The sequence below is a fragment of the Oryx dammah genome, unplaced genomic scaffold, assembly GCF_014754425.2.
Source record: "Oryx dammah isolate SB20612 unplaced genomic scaffold, SCBI_Odam_1.1 HiC_scaffold_5, whole genome shotgun sequence".
NCBI classification, from domain to species: Eukaryota; Metazoa; Chordata; class Mammalia; order Artiodactyla; family Bovidae; genus Oryx; species Oryx dammah.
Genome location: NW_024070189.1, coordinates 103,224,279 through 103,241,436, shown reverse-complemented (window position 1 = coordinate 103,241,436; position 17,158 = coordinate 103,224,279). Strand labels below are relative to the sequence as shown.

The window sequence follows — 17,158 nt, the reverse complement described above, 5'->3', positions numbered from 1 at the left end:
GCGGGCGGCGGCGGCGGCGGCGCAGACAAAGGCGCGGGCGGCGCGGAGGGCGGCGCGGAGGGCGCGGGCCCCGGAGCCAGCGAGCGAGCGGGGCGCCGGGCTGCGGGGAGTCGGCGCCGCGGGGCGGCACCCGTCTCGCGCCCGGACACTTGCGGGGCGCCGAGCCGGCAGGGTGAGCCCGGCCAAGCGAGCCAGCGCTGGGGGTGCGGGGGGCCCCGAAGTTCGAGAACCCCGGAGAGGGTGCTGGGGGGGTCTCCGAAGTTCGGGATACGGAGGCCGGGGGCGGCTGGGGGAGCCCCGAAGTGCCAGAGCTTGAGAGGGCAGGGGACCCCGAAGTTCCGGAGTCGGGGTCAGGGAGGGGACATCGGGAGGGGGTTCTGAAGTTCCGGCCCCGTCGTTGGAGAAGCCTGTGAAGGTGTCTCAGAAGTTCCGGACCTGGGGTGGAGGGGCGACCCGAGGGAACCCCGAAATTCCCGACCTGGGGATGGAAGGGTGGCAGGGGGTCCCCGAAGTTCAGGAGTCAGGGACAGCGCTAAGGATCCCCTAAGTTCTGGACCTGCGGTTGCAGGAGGTAGATAACGTGTCCCCGAAGTTCTGGACCCGGAGTGTTGGAGGGCCGTGGCAAGGGATCTTGGAAGTTCCAGGGCTGGGGGCGACACTTCCTGAAGTTGGGGCGTCCTGGTCCTGACGCGGGTGGGGTCTTGATCCCGAATGAATATCCGATCCCCTGGACTGGGGCTCGTGGGGTGGGGCTTCGACCACCGAACGCAGTGTTGGATCCCGGACACCGGGCGCGGTCGGGCTCCCCTTGGGGAGCCCCGCGGCCGGCGGCGTCCGAGGCGCATGACTAGTTGGTGAGTAACTTTCCCCAGTGCAAGAAGTCGTGGCAGGAGCGTCCAGACGGGCAGGAGGGACCTGAGTGTCTGAGACCCCTGCGCCCCCGGAACCCCGGCTCGACCCGGGACCCACCCCCAAGGCCGGCCAAAGTCACCGCCCCTCCCCCACCCCGAGCTCCGGTTTCAGACCCTGTGACCAGGACAGCAGCTGCCCAGAAGGGATGGGGTGCACTCCCCTCTCTGACCACGGGGGCTACGGAGTCCGGGCCTCCCTTCCCTCGGCCTGCCTGCCCTCCCCCGGGTCTCTCCAGGACCTGGTTCCTGCCCAGCCGCAAGTACTGGGATTCAGTGGTGATGGGAGGCCACCACGGTGGATCTGTTCAGCCGCATCTTGTCTCTTTAACTAGGCTGCAGGCTCCCTGGGGAGTTTTGGACTTTGACTCCAAGGTGTGCCTCTGCTCTAGAGTGGAAGCTGAGGGGTTTCCTTGGGGGTCCTCTGGGGGACAGGTCTCCCAGTAGGCACCCGGTAACGCCCCACTCTTTTGATGGAGGCCCTGCTTTGAAGAGTGCTAAATGACTTTGTCAGAAGGTGCTGAAGGGGAATGGGCCTTGGCCTCCTCGGCCCAGCCCGGAGATAGAGAAGACTTCACTGGGAGTCCTGTAAGCAGGAAGATGCGAGGTTTATGCTCGGGATATCAGGTACCACCTGGCTCCTGTCAGAGGCCATCTCCGTCTGGAGGATGTTCCTGCAACTCTCAGGGCAGGAGATGGCCTCTGGCGGCTCAGATGGTCAAGAGTCTTCCTGCAGTGCAGGAGGCCCAGGTTTGATCTCTGGGTTGGGAAGATCCCCTGGAAGAGGGAATGGCTACCCACTCCAGTATTGTTGCCTGGAGACTTCCATGGATGGAGGAGCCTGGCGGGCTACATTCCCTCCACTTTGGGGTCGAGCTTCTGTGAATGGTGTACGTGGGGTTGGACGTGCTTGGCCTCCCTCATCCTGGCCCGGGGGACACTCACAAACCCCCTCTCCCTCCAGAGGCCAAACCAGCAGTTCCTACCATCCCACTGGCTGCTGCTTGGAGCCCACCCAGACCAGCCTGACCAATGTCCACAGCCAGGTGAGCCCCTGCTTCTGCCAGCTTGACCCTGAGTCCTGGGGGTGGGTGTGTTTGGCCCCCACTGAGCACCCTCTCCCCACACAGGGAGCAGCCCATCTTCAGCACACGGGCACACGTGTTCCAGATCGACCCGGCCACCAAGCGGAACTGGATCCCTGCGGGCAAACACGCACTCACTGTCTCCTACTTTTACGATGCCACCCGCAATGTCTACCGAATCATCAGCCTTGGGGGTGCCAAGGTCCTGGTGGGGCCTGGGTGGGGTGGCAGGGGCCAAGGATCCCAGGACAGGACTGGGTCCGTTTGCTGCCTTGCTGTGCGTCTTGGGGGCCAGGGGATACTCTGAATTTTTCTGGGTCTCCATCTTCCTCCTGAAATGGCTCAAGCCAAGTGGTGCTAGTGGTAAAGAATCCACCTGCTGATGCAGGAGACGTAAGAGACATACATTTGACCCCTGGGTCAGGAAGATCCCCTGGAGGAGGGCATGGCAACCCACTCCTATTCTCTTGCTGGAGAATCCCATGGACAGAGGAGCCTGGTGGGCTATAGTCCATAAAGTTGCAAAGAGTCGGACAGGACTAAAGCGACTTAGCACAGAAGGACTAATAGAAGGCAATTTTCTCTGGGGATTTCCTATTGATTATTACCAGTTCCATCACCCATGAACTTTTCTCCCCGACCTCACCTTCCCCCAGGCCATCATCAACAGCACTGTCACTCCCAACATGACCTTTACCAAAACCTCCCAGAAGTTTGGACAGTGGGCAGACAGTCGCGCCAACACTGTCTATGGGCTTGGCTTTGCTTCTGAACAGCATCTGACTCAGGTGGGCCTGCGGGGGTACATGGTGGGAGGAGCAGGGCTGGGGTTGGGTCTTCTCTTGTGTGTACTGGGGGACCCTGGACAGATGCTAGGCCTCCATCTTTCCAGCTACAGAATGGGCATACAGAGTTGGACCAGCCTATAGCCCCTTCCCACTTCCCTGGTCCACATCCCAGCTCAGTTGGCCACCTGCTTTGATTTTGAACACACCCTGCTCCTCTCTGGGTGCCTTTGATGGGCTGAGTGCTTCCCCACACTCCTGGCACTACCTTCATTACCACCTCCTTCCACCCTCTGCTGTTTCTAGAATTCGGCATTGTCTTATGAATTGTTTCCCTGTATGGTTCATGCTCTCTGAGATGCTTTTCTTCTCTTTTCTTCTAGAAGCATTAGTTTCCCTTTCAAATTTAGATCTTGAATTAATTTCTGCGGGCGGTATAAAGTAGGAGTATTTTTTTCACATATGAGTATTCTGTTGCTCTTGGGACTTTTTTTTTGGCCACGCCATGTGGCATATGGGATCTTTGTTCCCCACCTGAGGATTGCACCCCCTGCACTGGAAGTGTGGAGTCTTAACCACTGGACCACCAGAGAAATCCTGGAACAGTTTTTGAAAACACTACCTACCCCCCATACCCCCAGTGAATTGCACTGGCCGCTTTGCACAACCCAAAGGGGTGTATATCTATAAATATTTTAAAAATTACTTTCAAGCTAAGGAAATTTATTTTAAAATTTAAAAATGTTGGGGGCTTCCTTGGTGGCTCAGTGGTAAAGACTCTACCTGCCAATGCAGGAGAAACGGGTTCAATCCCTGGACCGGGAAGATGTTAGATGCTGCAGAGCAAGGAAGCCTGTGCGCCGTAACTATGGGTCCTGTGCTCTAGAGCCCGGGAGCTGCAACTGCTGAGCCCACGTGCCCTAGAGCCTGTGCTCTGCAACAAGAGAAGCTGCAATGGGAAGCCTGTGCACCGCAACCAGAGAGGAGCCCTTGCTCGCTGCAACCAGAGAAAAGTCTAAGCAGCAATGAAGACCCAGTACAACCCAAAATAAATAAATACATAAACAAAAATTTTTTAAAAAGGCTCCCTGGTGGCCTAGTGGTTAGAATTCCAGGCTTTCACTGCCATGGTCCAGGTTCAATGCCTGGTCAGGGAACTGAGATCCCACAATCCACTTGGCGCAGCCAAAAATAAATAAATAAAATGGAAAAAAATAAAGTGTATCCTACTCTAGCTGGAAAACAGGTATGGGAGATTAATGTAAACTATGACAAAAATGAGAACAGGGGGATTACTTTCCCACTGGCTGCAGGTGCCTGTCAGAGGCTCCAAGTCCAAGACCTGCTTTCTCTTTGTCACAAAGGATATTCACAAGCGTCCCAGGCACGAAAGACAGATTAGCACCCACCTGAGGCTCTCCTTACTGAGATAAGCTGATTGAGGCGGAAAGGGGATCTCTTTCTCAAGGTGGCCTCCGTGAACACCCCACCCCTGCCCTCTAGCCGGATACCTGCTTCTTGGGCATCATTTTCCAAGCCTTCTTCCCTCTCTTCCAAAGTGACAGAGCTGGTGCTGGGTGGGAGTCATGTGGTGCGGCCCTGGTGGAAGGGGGCTGGGAGTTTGTTGACTGTTCTATCCCTCAACCCTCAGTTTGCTGAGAAGTTCCAGGAAGTGAAGGAAGCAGCAAGGCTAGCACGGGAGAAATCTCAGGATGGGGGAGAACTCACCAGTCCAGCGCTGGGGCTCAGTGCCCACCAGGTCAGCACTCCTTGTCCCAGGAACTCGACTGCTATGGAGCGGAGGGGTCCAAACGCTATGCCAGTGCTCAGGACCAAATGCTCACTGATGGTGTAAAACTAGAGCCAAGGGAGGGACCGTGGAGAAGGGTTGTGGGTGCCGTGGGTGCCGTGGGGGTATGTCATGTGCCTGCCTGAACGTTAGATAAAGGAAGGCCAGAAAGCCAGCTCACGTGGCAGCGTGGAAATGTGAAAGCTGAAATGGCTAAGTGGTGGTGCATGCTTGCGTACTGTCGTTTCAGTCGCGTCCACCTCTTTGTGACCCTATGAACTGTAGTCCGCCAGGCTTCTCTGTTCATGGGATTCTTCAGGCAAGAATACCAGAGTGGGTTGCCATGCCCTCCTCCAGGGGATCTTCCCACCCCAGGGGTATCGAACCTGCGTCTCTTATGTCTCCTGCCCTGGCAGGCGGGTTCTTTACCACTGAGCCACCTGGGAAGCCCTAAGTAGTGGGGTGGGGTGAAAACTGTCCCTGAGCACTTCCCCCCACTAACCTATTCAACGTCATTTACTGACCACCTACTGTGTGCCAGGCCCAGGACTGGGCACAGGGCTTAAGATAAAAGAAGCAGGTTGGTCCCTGCCCTCAGGACTGTGGTCCAGGCACCAGGTGGATTCATAATGAATTTAGCCTAATGGAGTAGGTTTCCCGTAGGAATTTTAAATAGCTGTTGAAATTTGGCCCCAGGAAAGGTCGTTGCGGTGAGGGAAGAGCACCGAGGCTTCAGATTGCTCCCCGATTTGCAGATTATGAGTATCTGTCTCCCTGGGTTTAGGCTAGCCTGCATTAGGTTTGTTGCTGGTGGGTTGATGAGAGCCCAGCAGGCAAGGAGGCGGGACAGGGCGCCAAACTACAGCCCAGGACCAATGTGGAGGCCATGGATGGTGGGTGAGGAGGGGAGAGGAACGATTGGATCCCAGTGCTGGGAAGGACCTCCTGCGCCCTCTCAGTCATGACCCCTGACATCAGCCCTGACCCCAACCACGACCTAACTGGCCCTTGACTGAAGCCACGCCCTACTGTGACTTCACTTCTATCCATGCCCTCAGGTGCCTCCGAGCCCCCTCGTCAGCGCCAATGGCCCCGGCGATGAGAAGCTATTCCGCAGCCAGAGCGCGGATGCCCCGGGCCCCACTGAACGCGAGCGGCTCAAAAAGATGCTCTCGGAAGGGTGAGAGGGTAGCACAGGGCGCAGGAGCGAGACAGGACGAAAGGGGGGGAGGCGAGAGGAGGCTCTCAGAGACGGCTGGGACTCGTTCAAGTGGCGCAATCTGACAGTGGATCCAGGCCTGGGGTCCCAGTGCAGGCCTGGGTTGGAGAGGAGACACCCAGATTACGCCCCTTCCAGAGCCGACCCCGCTTGCCTCATCCATTCCTCGGGGCTAACCCTGGCCCGTCCACACCTCCCGCAGCTAATTCTAAACCCACGGGTGCCTCCCCACCACCCGGTTCTGTCCACATCCCATGGGTTGGTACTGCTCTCCATGCGGACTGTGTCTCGCAGAGCGGACACACAAGGGCCTACTCTGACCCCACCTCCCGGGAAGACCCCGCCTCCCCGGGACGTCCCCACCCCCTTGTCTCGAGGTCTCTTGACCCCGCCCATAGCACCGCCCCAGCCCCAGCCCCGCCTCCGCCCCGCCCCCGGCCCAGTGAGGCCCCGCCCTGCCCTCTGCCGACTCTGGCGCTCTCGCAGCTCCGTGGGCGAGGTGCAGTGGGAGGCCGAGTTCTTCGCTCTGCAGGACAGTAACAACAAGTTGGCCGGCGCCCTGCGAGAGGCCAACGCGGCCGCCGCCCAGTGGAGGCAACAGCTGGAGGCCCAGCGAGCAGAGGCTGAGAGGCTGCGGCAGCGGGTGAGGAAGCCCCACCCTCCCGAAGACCCCAAGTGGCCCAAGGGTCACTGTGAAGGCCGTGCCTCCTATTTGTGTGGGTTCAACTGGCTGGATGTGTGATCTCGGCACGTCACTTCCCAGAGCCTTAGTTTCTTGCTCTGTAGTATGAGTCTGAAGTACTGTCGGCCACAGAGGGTCGTCAGACCCTAGAGTCCTACCTGCCAGAGGTGAGGTAGTGGCCCGGATTGAAGGGATGAGTTCCCAGTCCTGGGCTTGACTGACCAGGAGGCGTATCCCCGGGGTGGGGAGAGTACAGACTGCGCCATCCGGGACTGACCTTCCTGTCTGCACAGGTGGCTGAGCTGGAAGCCCAGGCCGCGGCGGAGCCACCTGCAGGCAGTGAGAAGGAGGGACCCGGCCAGTCATTGGAGCAGCTGGAGGCACTAGTGCAAACTAAAGACCAGGTGTGTGAACGCACCTGTATGCATGTGTGCTTCCTCGGGCCTTGCCTTCCTTGATCTCCCGCGGGGGAGCCAAGGACCGCAGAACAGATTCTGGGAACTTTTCCACCAGGAGATCCAGACCCTGAGGAGCCAGACTAGTGGATCCCGTGAGGCCGCAGACACCGAACGCGAGGAGACACAGCAGAAGGTGCAGGTATGTGTGGTTGCTGTGTGGTGGGGTGGAGTGACTACCCGTGGCAGCCAGTCCCTGGTATGGGACGGACATGATCTTCCCTTCCCACGGGTTCTGGGCAGCCGTGGGCCTTCCTGAACCTCTGTTTCTTCACCTATAAATGGAGTCAGGAAGACATCTAAGGTTGTGAACGATTCAGATGACCAGGTGCATGGAAGGACTGAGTCAATGATGGTTATTAGGACAATGTTTCATCTTCCATTCATTCAACAAGCAGTTTTTGAGTCTCTGTTGAAGTTTCATTCTTGACCCCTATCAAATCCTCTCACATCCCCGTCTGAGGCCAGAAGCTTGCATTTGTACCCAGATGTGGCTGGCCTCAGAGAAGGCAATGGCAATCCACTCCAGTACTCTTGCCTGGAAAATCCCATGGACGGAGGAGCCTGGTGGGCTGCAGTCCATGGGGTCGCTAAGAGTTGGATACGACTGAGCGTCTTCACTTTCACTTTCATGCACTGGAGAAGGAAATGGCAACCTACTCCAGTGTTCTTGCCTGGAGAATCCCAGGGATGGGGGAGCCTCGTGGGCTGCCTTCTGTGGGGTCGCACAAAGTCGGACACGATTAAAGCGACTAAGCAGCAGCACCAGCAGTGGCTGGCCTGGCTTTCGCTGAAGACTTTATCTGAGGAACGTTCATAGGGGCATGTCCTGTGAGTCCAGCAAGTGGAGAAGTTAAAGGGTCTGGTGCCCCCAGAGAGTATTTGAGGGAATGCTCCCTGTTGTCTCCTGGGCAGCCTGCACAGCAAATGCAGAGGCCCTGAGGTGGGGAGAAAGTATTCAAGGAAGCCAGAAAGGCTGAGCAGGAATGAGCAAGGAGAGGGAGGGGTCTGAATTTCATTCCCAGAACAATGGGTGACAGGATTTTGAGGAGGAATGTGGTCAGTTCAAATTGGCTGGGGGACCACGGAGTGTCTTGGGTACAGGTAGCTGGGAGAAAGCCAGCAGACAGGAACAGTTTGGCCCAGAGTGGGGGCTGTGGTCCCCAGCACCTGCTTTGAGATGCTGGACCCTTGAGACTTACTGGGGCCCCCAACACTTCCTGCCCTCTCCCTGTAGGACCTGGAAACCCGAAACGCAGAGCTGGAGCACCAGCTGCGGGCCACGGAGCGCAGCCTGGAGGAGGCCCGGGTCGAGCGGGAGCGGGCGCGGGCCGAGGTGGGCCGGGCTGCGCAGCTGCTGGACGTCAGGCTGTTTGAGCTGAGCGAGCTGCGGGAAGGGCTGGCCCGCCTGGCCGAGGGCGCACCCTGAGTCCAGCCTCTGAGTCTGCATAGAGGAAGGGGCCTGTGGGAGCTGGTTTTACACAAACGGCTCCGCCTGGGGCACAGGCCAGGCCGCAGGCGGCACGGTGGGCCGAGCCCCGTGGAAGGGACTGGGGCCCAACTCAGCCTGGGGAGGGCTTGTCCACAGGACTCCAGCCAGCCCTGGCTGTTCACAGCTCAGAGGCTGTTTTTGAGCTTTTCATTGTGTAGAATTTCTAGACTCCCCAGGGCGCGTGCTGGTGCCCAAATTACATTTCTAAGCGTGGCTGTGTGTGTGGTGTCTGAGCAGCCCGGGTATACCCAACCACCAGCACTGGGCCCTCCATCCATCTGCCCTCGGCCTGGTAAGCCACCTGGAGTGCAAGGTTCAGAAAGCCCGAGGGACCGTGCCCAGGACACATGGCTCTGCTTCCCCATCTCCTTAAGCCCTGCCCATGTTGTCTGGACCACCTTGGACTAATGTGGACCCTGATTAATCCCCCCCCTTTCACTTCACTCTAGCCACAAACGCCAAATACAACCAAGTGGGCAAGTGAGGAAGCTCCTAGAATGTGGCTGTGTTCACTAGGCATGGAAACAATCTCTCCAAAACATCATGTCTACATCTGAATAGTAGACTGGTTGCTATACCCATTTTCCAGATGAGGAAACTGAGGCCCATATAAGGGACTTCACCCACCCAAGGTGACTCGGCTGGAATGGTCAACACTACAGTCCAAAGCTTTGGGCCTGACCCGACAGAAAAGAACTAGTGGGTGGGGTGGCAACATGATGTTCCGGGGGACTTGAGAAGCACAGGCAGCCACACCCTCTTCTCACTGCCCCTGCTCCCCAGAGTCAGACTGCAGAAGCTAAAAGCCTCATTTATTAAGCACCTCCTGCAAGTGACACACCTTTGCTCATCGCACATCCAGGGTGACCCTGGGCTGGGGTCACTGTGCCCCAGGTGGACCGGGGCCCAACCTCACAGCCAGTGTTCTTTCTTCGTCAGCAGCTTGCCTCTTGGCCAAGGCTCTGAAAAGGGGCCACCAGAGGCTGCAGAGTGGGCTGTGCACTGTACGTGTGTGTCAACGGGCTCTGCTGAGGGGCACTGGGCGGGCTGGGAGAGGGTTCTGTCCTCAGGGGGAAGGTGCTCCCACCCTCAGCTTGATGAAGGAGTCCCAGGCTGGGCAAGTGGGTGCTGTGCGGAACTCAGGCTGGACCCTGAGTGGGTGCTGGGGACAAGGAGGCCTCGGGCCGGGCCCTGGGTGGGCGCCCCCTGCGGTCAGCCCTGCTGGCCTTTTGCCGCTGCAGTGTCTGCTCCACTTTCTCCTTGAAGCGCCGGTTCTTCTGCTTGATCTTGGCCAGCTCGGCCTTGCGCTTCGCCTCCAGGTCGGGGTCCTGGCATGGGCAGGACCAGAAGGTGGCTAAGCTGAGCATCCTCCCTGGGGACCCTTGCGCCGTGCCCCTACCACACAGACGGCTCAGCCAGCCCTCACCTTCCCCTCCAGAATCATCTGCTTCCTCTTGTTAATCTCCTTCTTTTCATCGAAGTTGGCTGCCTCCAGTTTCTGGGCAGAGGGGGAAAGAGTAGGGGAAGGGCGAGACCATCATGGGGGTTGCCACCTTCAAGGAAGCACCCTGGGTCCCTGAGGACGAGCCCCTTCCCTGACACTCACAATCTCACACTCCCTCCGCACCACGTTGACCTGTGTGAGGATCTGTAGGACCTGGGCTTCCTCCACTGGGAACTCCTCCAGCTTCTTCTCTGTGGGGACAGCAGGGGCCTGGAGTTGAGAGGGGGCAGGGAAGGGCAGGCACCACAGGGAGAGATTTCAACATGTAGCTTGCCATGCAGCAGGGCACGCAAGGCCATACGGAGTCATATCAGATAAAGATCAGGTGGGCAAGAGCTAGGTACAGATTGCTCTCTCTTTCTGGTTGTTAACAACACTATGAATTTGATTAGGAGTTGTTTTTTCTGAAAACAGTGTCCATTAAAGTCAAGATGTTTCTGAATCGCAGGACAGTCTGTGCAGTGGTTGGAGATGCCCCAGAGCTTCTCGGTCCACCCAAGGGGATTTTTAAAAACCTGCCTAGGCCATAGCTCTGGGGCTTCTGACTCATCTGCAGGGACCACCCACACACTCTGGTCTGAGAAACCAAAATCCCTTCCCATCAGTTGTGGTTTTCGGCTGCTGGAGGCCATGATGGAGTTTCTGCTTCAATTGCTGGGCCAAAGAAACTTCTACGGGGGTTGCGTAGGAAGGAAAGTGAAGTTTAAGCCTCTTCACATGAGCAGACAGGCAGGCATTGACAGAGTGAGTGGATATCTCACCCGGAGGCACCACCCTCCCTTCCCCACCCCACTCACTGATCTGCTCCTCGATGGCGTGAACCAGGTGGATGTCATACTGTGTCACCAGCGTGATGGCCTGTCCCTGCCGCCCTGTGGGGACACACCCAGACTGTGTGCTGGAGGCCAGGAGAAGGGGCCGATACAAGCAGGTCCTGACCGCTGGGCGGCTCAGAGCTCCTCGTGATCAAGGGGAACTGTACAGGAGCTCAGTGGGTGGAGGAATGAGTGGAAACGAAGGAAGCTTAGAGCGTCAGGTCTCAGCCCCCTGCTTGACCTCTGTGTGGCAGGCAGATCTGTCCCAGGGGAGCGGCAGGACTCCAGGGAAAGGCAGCTCTCCTCCCAGCTTGGCCTTAATCATGGGCTGGCGATGTGGCTGATTTCCCTTTTCGGTGTGGCTGCCAGGGAGCTCAAGCCCAGTTCTGTCAGCAGGAAGCCCAGACAGGCTTCAGCTCCAAAGCCTACATGCCACCTTCTCTGTTCCCGGCTTCCATGAGACAATGCGCTAGAACAGCCCTCGGAGCTGACCATGCCTGAGACCCTCAGGGCGGCCCCAAACAGGCGTCACATTCATGTTACCCATTGTTGGATGAGGTGGTGGGGGCCCAGAGACCTGATGTGACTGACCTGAGGCCACAGAGCAGGAGAGAAGGGCCAGTCTGGCCCCAGAAACCATGGCTGTGCCCACTCCAGGTGTGAGAAAATCTCCCGGACTCTGTGCCCCTTCCGGGTGGGGCTAAGGAGCAGACACAAGGCTCCTACCGGGAGTCACAGCAAGTGGTTGAACTTGAACGCTGAATCCCACAGGGCAGCATCTTACCCATCAGGACCCGTACACCTGTTTGCTGCTGGGCTAGGACAGCCAGCCCTGACAGGCGAAGGGGGCTCGAGTGAGGCAAGAGGTAGTGGTGGGGAGGGGGTTGTGTGTGCCGTGTCCCCAGGGGACAGTTCAGTGCTGCCTGGATCATGTATGTGGAGAAGACACAGCACCCTCATCTATGTCTTTTTGTTTGTTTTGGGGGGTTTTTTGGCTGTGGTGTGCGGGATCTTCCCCAACAAGGGATCAAACCTGTGCCCCCTGCATGGGAAACGCAGAGTCTGAAACACTGGACTGCCAGGGAAGTCCCCACCAGTGGTTCTGAAAGGAGGATTCCCCCAGCTTGCAAGCACTACCTCTAGTCTCTCTCACCTGCAGCCTGTGGCCCTCCCATGCCCCACCACCCTCCTGCCTGCCCTGGGTGCCCAAAGGCTGCCCCGCCCTGTCTGCTCACCTGCGCGGGCTGTCCGGCCAACCCGGTGGATGTAGATCTTTGGGAGCCCGGGGGTGTTATGGTTGATGACCACCTGCACAGTGGGAATGTCCAGGCCCCTGGAGGCAGAGGTAAGTCAGCGCCTCTGGCCACGCGGGGAAACCGAGGTTGGGACTCACCCAAGGCCACTCGGCGGTGAAGCTGGGGCTGCCTGAAGCCAGCCCTCCCTCTCTGGCCCTTTTGTGGGGGCCACCGTCAGGGAGGGAGCACCCTGGAGCCGCTCACCGGGAGGCCACGTCTGTCGCGATCAGGATCCGGTAGATGCTGGACTTGAACTTGGCCAGGGCGGCGAAGCGTTCTTTCTGTGCCAAATTGGGAGAGAATTGGGGTGGGGGGTTATCAGGTAGCATTCCAAGCAATGTTTCAGAGTTTATGCTTACTGTGTGAGGCCTGGGGACACGCACAGCAGAGGCCAGGACAGTCTCTGTGCTCAAGGGGCTCACAGTCCAGCGAGGGAGATGACCTGGAGGAGGCCAGAATGGGGCAGATAGGGTGGCAGGAAGAGTGTTCCAGGCAGAGGAGAGGGCCTGAGCAAAAGCCCAGGGGCCGGGAGGAGTCCCCAGTGCGAGGCAGGTCGGGGAGGGCTCTGGGTGGCCGCCTGGCTCCTCACCTGTTTCATCATGGAATGCAGAGCCACGGTGGGGAAGTTGAACTTGCGTAGCATCATGCACAGGATCTGGCAGGTCCTGGTGGGAAGGACAGGCTGTTGGTCCTGGGAAGGTGCTCTGCCCCCGCCTCCCCGCCCCAAGACCTCTAGAAGTGGCCCTGCATGACTGGGGAAGGAGAAGGAGGGGTGCCACGTCCTGCCTGCTGACCCCTTCCCTGGCTTAAGCCAACAAGAGAGTGCTCTACGTCCAGCCTTTTCTCTTCTGGTAGCCCAAGAAATTCTTGGGGGGCAGTGGTCAGGAGGTCTCCTCCACGTGCTGTGGGCTGCCCTTCTACGCTGGCTCAGGCTAGACTAGCCTACAGCTCCCTGATGCTCTCCCCAAATACATCAAAGGATTTTGAAATCCCTGGGTCTGTGGAGAGGACAGCCGTGGGGGTGATGTGCTGGGCCTCAGTGAACCCCCGAGACCACAGCGAACTGGCTGCTTCAAGGCCTTCCCAGCTGCTGCAGGGGTCTCCTGGGGAGGGCCCAAGGCCCTCAGCTCTTCCAGTTAAAGGCAGGTCTGAAAAAGTGAAAGTGTTAGTCCCTCAGTCTTGTCTGACTCTTTGCAACCCCATGGACTATAGCCCACCAGGCTCCCCTGTCCTGGAATTCTCCGAGAAAGAATACTGGAGTGGGTTGCCATTCCCTTCTCCAGAGCGTCTTCCAAACTCAGGGACTGAACCTGGGTCTCCTGCGCTGCAGACAGATTTTTACCATCTGAGCCCCCAGGAAAGGGCAGGTCTGAGGACCCCCAAATCCTGGCTCTGTCTTGATGAGGGTGACTTTATTAGCAAACTGCTTGACCTCTCTGAGCCTCCTTGAGTGAATCCTCTGAAACTGTTGGTCGAAGCAGAGGCCCTGGAGTGCCAAGACTGGCCCTGTGCCTGACACCTCCAACCGCAGACCACCTGCTGGACCTCCATGAGGCGCAGGGGGAGCAACGCCCAGGGGACGGGAGCGGCAGGCCCGCCCATGCTCACTTGCACGTGTTGGTGAAGATGATGATAGACCAGTCCTCATGCTCATCCTGGAAGTTCTGGATCAGGTGGACCAGGTAGGCATCCTTGACCTTCTCAGGCACTAGCAGGTAGCGCTGGTCCAGCTGTTCCACGGTACGCACCCTGGGCATGGGCAGATTTGTTTCCCCTTCTGTTGAATGAGGTCAATGCCCACCCCACCCGCAGTCAATGACGGTTGTTGGACACCCCCACCTCCCGCTTGTCCTGCCCCACCCCCCCCGCCAGAAAGTAGCTATGAACTCACGGGGCCTGAGCCTCCCAGAAGAAGGGCTGGTTGGTGGCCAGGCCCTGAAGCTCCCTCAGTGTGTCGGTCAGCGTGGCGCTGAAGAGCAGTGTCTGCCTGCGGGCAGGCACGGCTGCCAGGATGACCTCCAGGTCGACGGTGAAGTCAGTGCAGCCCTGCTCCAGCAGCCTGTCCGCCTCATCCATCACCTGTAGCATCAGCCGCAGCAGGCAGGGGGTGGGGACCCGGGGTGAGGCCGCTGTCCGAGGCCTGACCACCACCCGGGGCCCAGCCTGCCTCCTCCATGTGCCTCCTTCCTGGGCTCAGACGTGCACCCTGGAGCGCTCTGCCTTGAGGTCTTGGAGGCCTGCTTTCTTGCCCATCTCAGCTTCAACGTTAACTCCTCAGAGAGGCCCTGCCCTCAACTAACTTTTTTAGTGTGTGCATGCACACGTGCTCAGTTTTGGCCAACCCTTTGTAACCCCAAGGACTGTCGCCCTCCAGCTCCTCTGTCCATGGGATTTTCCAGGCAAGAATACTGGAGTGGGTTGCCATTTCCTCCTCCAGGGAATTTTCCCCACCCAGGGATGGAGCCCGCGTCTCCTGCGTTGGCCGGAGGATTCTCTACAACTGAGCCACCTGGGGAGCCCATCTTTTCTAGGACAGGCCCCCTTTTGTTGGTCCCCGAGATGTCATTGTCACCACTCCTGACGTGGTAACGGATGGCCAGCGGGACACACAGTTCCCAAATGGATGAATCGGGGCCCCCGGCTGACTCACCAGGAAGCGGATCTTCTTTATGCTGAAGGTGTTAGAGCTGCGGAGGTGGTCAGCCAGGCGCCCCGGTGTGGCAATGACTACGTGTGGTTTCCGGGAGAGCTCCAGGGCCTGGGCCACCATGTCTGTGGGTGGAATGCGAGAGGTGGGGCTAGGCAGATGGTCTGAGGCTGCAGCAGTCCCGTGCCCAGAGCCTCCTTGGGTCCCGCCATACCCATGCCGCCAACGATGATGCAGTCTTTCAAGCCCAGAGGCTTTCCCAGGACCCGGAACTGCTCTGCGATCTGATAGGCCAGCTCCCTGTGGGCATGAACGGGCCAGCCTGAGTCCAATAGGGGTTCTGTGCCTGCCTCTCATTCGTGTCTCCATCCGTAGGGCCTCCTGCTTGCATCCTTCCTGTTCACACACCCTCCATGGCTCCCAGTCCCCTTTGGACCAAGGTTCTGATACTGACCGTTGGAAGCCCACTGTGGCTCCTGCCCTCTCACTAGGCTGGGTGCCCGAACAGAGTACGGCTTGTCCTCGGCCAGTCCCACCCAAACTGGCCTTTCCTCATCCCACGTCCTCAGCAATGGCCTTGACACCGCAGTCATCAAAGCCCGAGACCCAAGTGTTAATCCACCCCCACCAACCCGCACCCCCCCAGTCGGAGGCTGGTCAGTGGCCAAGTCCTCTCCTCTCTGCCTCCAGCTCTGTCCAGGCCTTTCCTCTGGTCATATGCCTACTTCCTGGCCTTCCTGCTTGCCCTGAGTCAAGCCCTGTGCTCAGCACTTTTCACGCACCGTCTTGCTAATTCTTCAGCACCTCTAAGGGTTGGGCTAATTTCTGTTCCCATTTTGCACACATAGCAAGTGTATTCAAGGAGGTAAAGGCACGTGCCCAAGAGCATACAGCTAGTTCACTCACCTGAGAGGCATGTGTCTGTGTGTGTGGGGTGGGACTCACCTGGTGGGTGTCAGGACGAGGCAAAAGATGCCATAGGGATCCTCAGACAGCTTCTGCAAGATGGGCAGGACAAACGCTGCTGTCTTGCCGCTGCCTGTCTTGGCACAGCCCAGGCAGTCCCGACCTGGGCAGAGAAGACAGCAGCGTCACAGGTGCAGACAGGTATTCTCTCAGGCACAGTTTACAGCAGCTAACATTTAACGAGCAATGACTATATGCTCAGGCTTCCCTGGTGACTCAGTGGTAGAGAATCCACCTGCCAGTGCAGGAGACATAAGTTCCATCCCTGGGTCGGGAAGATCCCCTGGAGAAGGAAATGGCAACCCGCTCCAATACTCTTGCCTGGGAAATCCCATGGACAGAGGAGCCCGACGGGGTACAGTGCACGGCACCACAAAAGACTTGGGCATGACTTAGCAACTTAACAATAATGACGAGAACTATATGCTCAGTACCAGCCTGTGCCCTTCCTGTTGAAGACATTATGACAACTTTCCATTTAGAGTAATTGACACATTTAAGGAGAGTGAGGCCATCATCGTCCCCATTTAACGGAAGGGGAAACGAGTCAAAGGTTTGCCCAGGACATACAGCCAGTAACAGCCTGGACTGGAACCCACATCCATTTGACCTGAGATACTTGCTACTAAACACAATCTCATTTGACTCTTTCCCTGGGATCAGAGCTTGGGAAACTCAGAATGTCCTCCTCAGTCCAGAATGCCCTCCCCCAACCTGAATCCTATTCTCCCTACTGACTCTTCATCCCTATTTAATGCCTTAACTTGTCACATCCTAGGCTTCCTGAAGGCGTCTCTTTAATGGCAAAACTGGGCTGGACCAAAGGGGTGGAGAGAAGAAAAGTCTAGGGACCAGAGTCCTGGATTTACCAGTAGTCTTGACAACCTCAACTGCCATTTGAAAAATGAAGATAGTAAAGCAAGTTCTATCTAATTTTCCCAGTACTATCTATTAGTTATTCATCAAACCCTCCCAAATGATGACGCTACGAAAGTTTAAGAGATTATATCACTTGTGCAGGCGAGTCAGTCGTACAGCCTAAACGCCAACATTACCTAGTCGTCCTCCGGAACCCAGGATCGCCCGGAAGGCCCAGGGCTGCCCCTTGCCTCACGGGACCCGCGTGGGCAAAAGCTGAGAGAAGGCAGGAGAAGCGACAGTAGCGGAGAAGCCTCCTGGAAAGGCCAAGCCACACTCACCCTCCAGGATGGCGGGGATGCAGCCCAGCTGCACGGGCGTGGGCTGCTTCAAACCCATCTGCCGACACTGTTCCACGAGCCACGAAGACAGCCCGAGCTCCGCGAAGCCTGCCATCCTCGCAGCCGGGGCAGTGCGAGCGCTCGTGTGAACGGTGCTTCCGGCGCCTGTCGATGACGTCAGAAAGCGTTACCGTTCATTGGATGGGCCTCCTGCTTGGTCCCACCCTCTCCAACTCACAGTTCAAAGCCTCACCACATCCTTACCCTGTTTTCCCGGAATCACGCGGGGAGGGTCTCAACCTCGAGTTAAACTACAG

The 17,158-nt window shown here is 57.9% G+C and overlaps 2 protein-coding genes across 5 annotated transcripts; one reads left to right on the top strand and one right to left on the bottom strand.

Moving 5' to 3' along the window:
• The first annotated feature begins 51 nt into the window (after nt 1–51).
• On the top strand, nt 52–10,366 carry HOMER3 (homer scaffold protein 3). Of its 4 annotated transcripts, none has more exons than XM_040241220.1 (10): nt 52–172; nt 1,873–1,954; nt 2,039–2,195; nt 2,650–2,781; nt 4,430–4,537; nt 5,626–5,747; nt 6,273–6,429; nt 6,762–6,872; nt 6,982–7,065; nt 8,161–10,366. In XM_040241220.1, exons 2-10 carry the CDS (start codon nt 1,941–1,943, stop codon nt 8,350–8,352), a joined length of 1,077 nt encoding a protein of 358 aa, XP_040097154.1. In that variant the 5' UTR covers nt 52–172; nt 1,873–1,940; the 3' UTR covers nt 8,353–10,366. The 4 variants fall into 4 exon arrangements, with proteins under 4 accessions (XP_040097154.1, XP_040097157.1, XP_040097156.1 ...); XM_040241223.1 differs by lacking the exon at nt 52–172 and adding an exon at nt 296–854; XM_040241222.1 differs by lacking the exon at nt 52–172 and adding an exon at nt 1,011–1,171 and having other exon boundaries at nt 8,161–8,634.
• DDX49 (DEAD-box helicase 49) lies at nt 9,207–17,079 on the bottom strand. Its single transcript, XM_040241207.1, has 13 exons — nt 16,842–17,079; nt 15,622–15,745; nt 14,891–14,976; nt 14,680–14,801; nt 13,921–14,108; nt 13,638–13,778; nt 12,619–12,694; nt 12,234–12,310; nt 11,970–12,067; nt 10,717–10,791; nt 10,022–10,110; nt 9,842–9,913; nt 9,207–9,743 (listed from the first exon to the last, which is right to left on the bottom strand). The coding sequence occupies exons 1-13, from the start codon at nt 16,954–16,956 to the stop codon at nt 9,555–9,557; spliced, it is 1,452 nt and encodes a 483-aa protein (XP_040097141.1). The 5' UTR covers nt 16,957–17,079; the 3' UTR covers nt 9,207–9,554.
• Nucleotides 17,080–17,158: the final 79 nt, after the last annotated feature.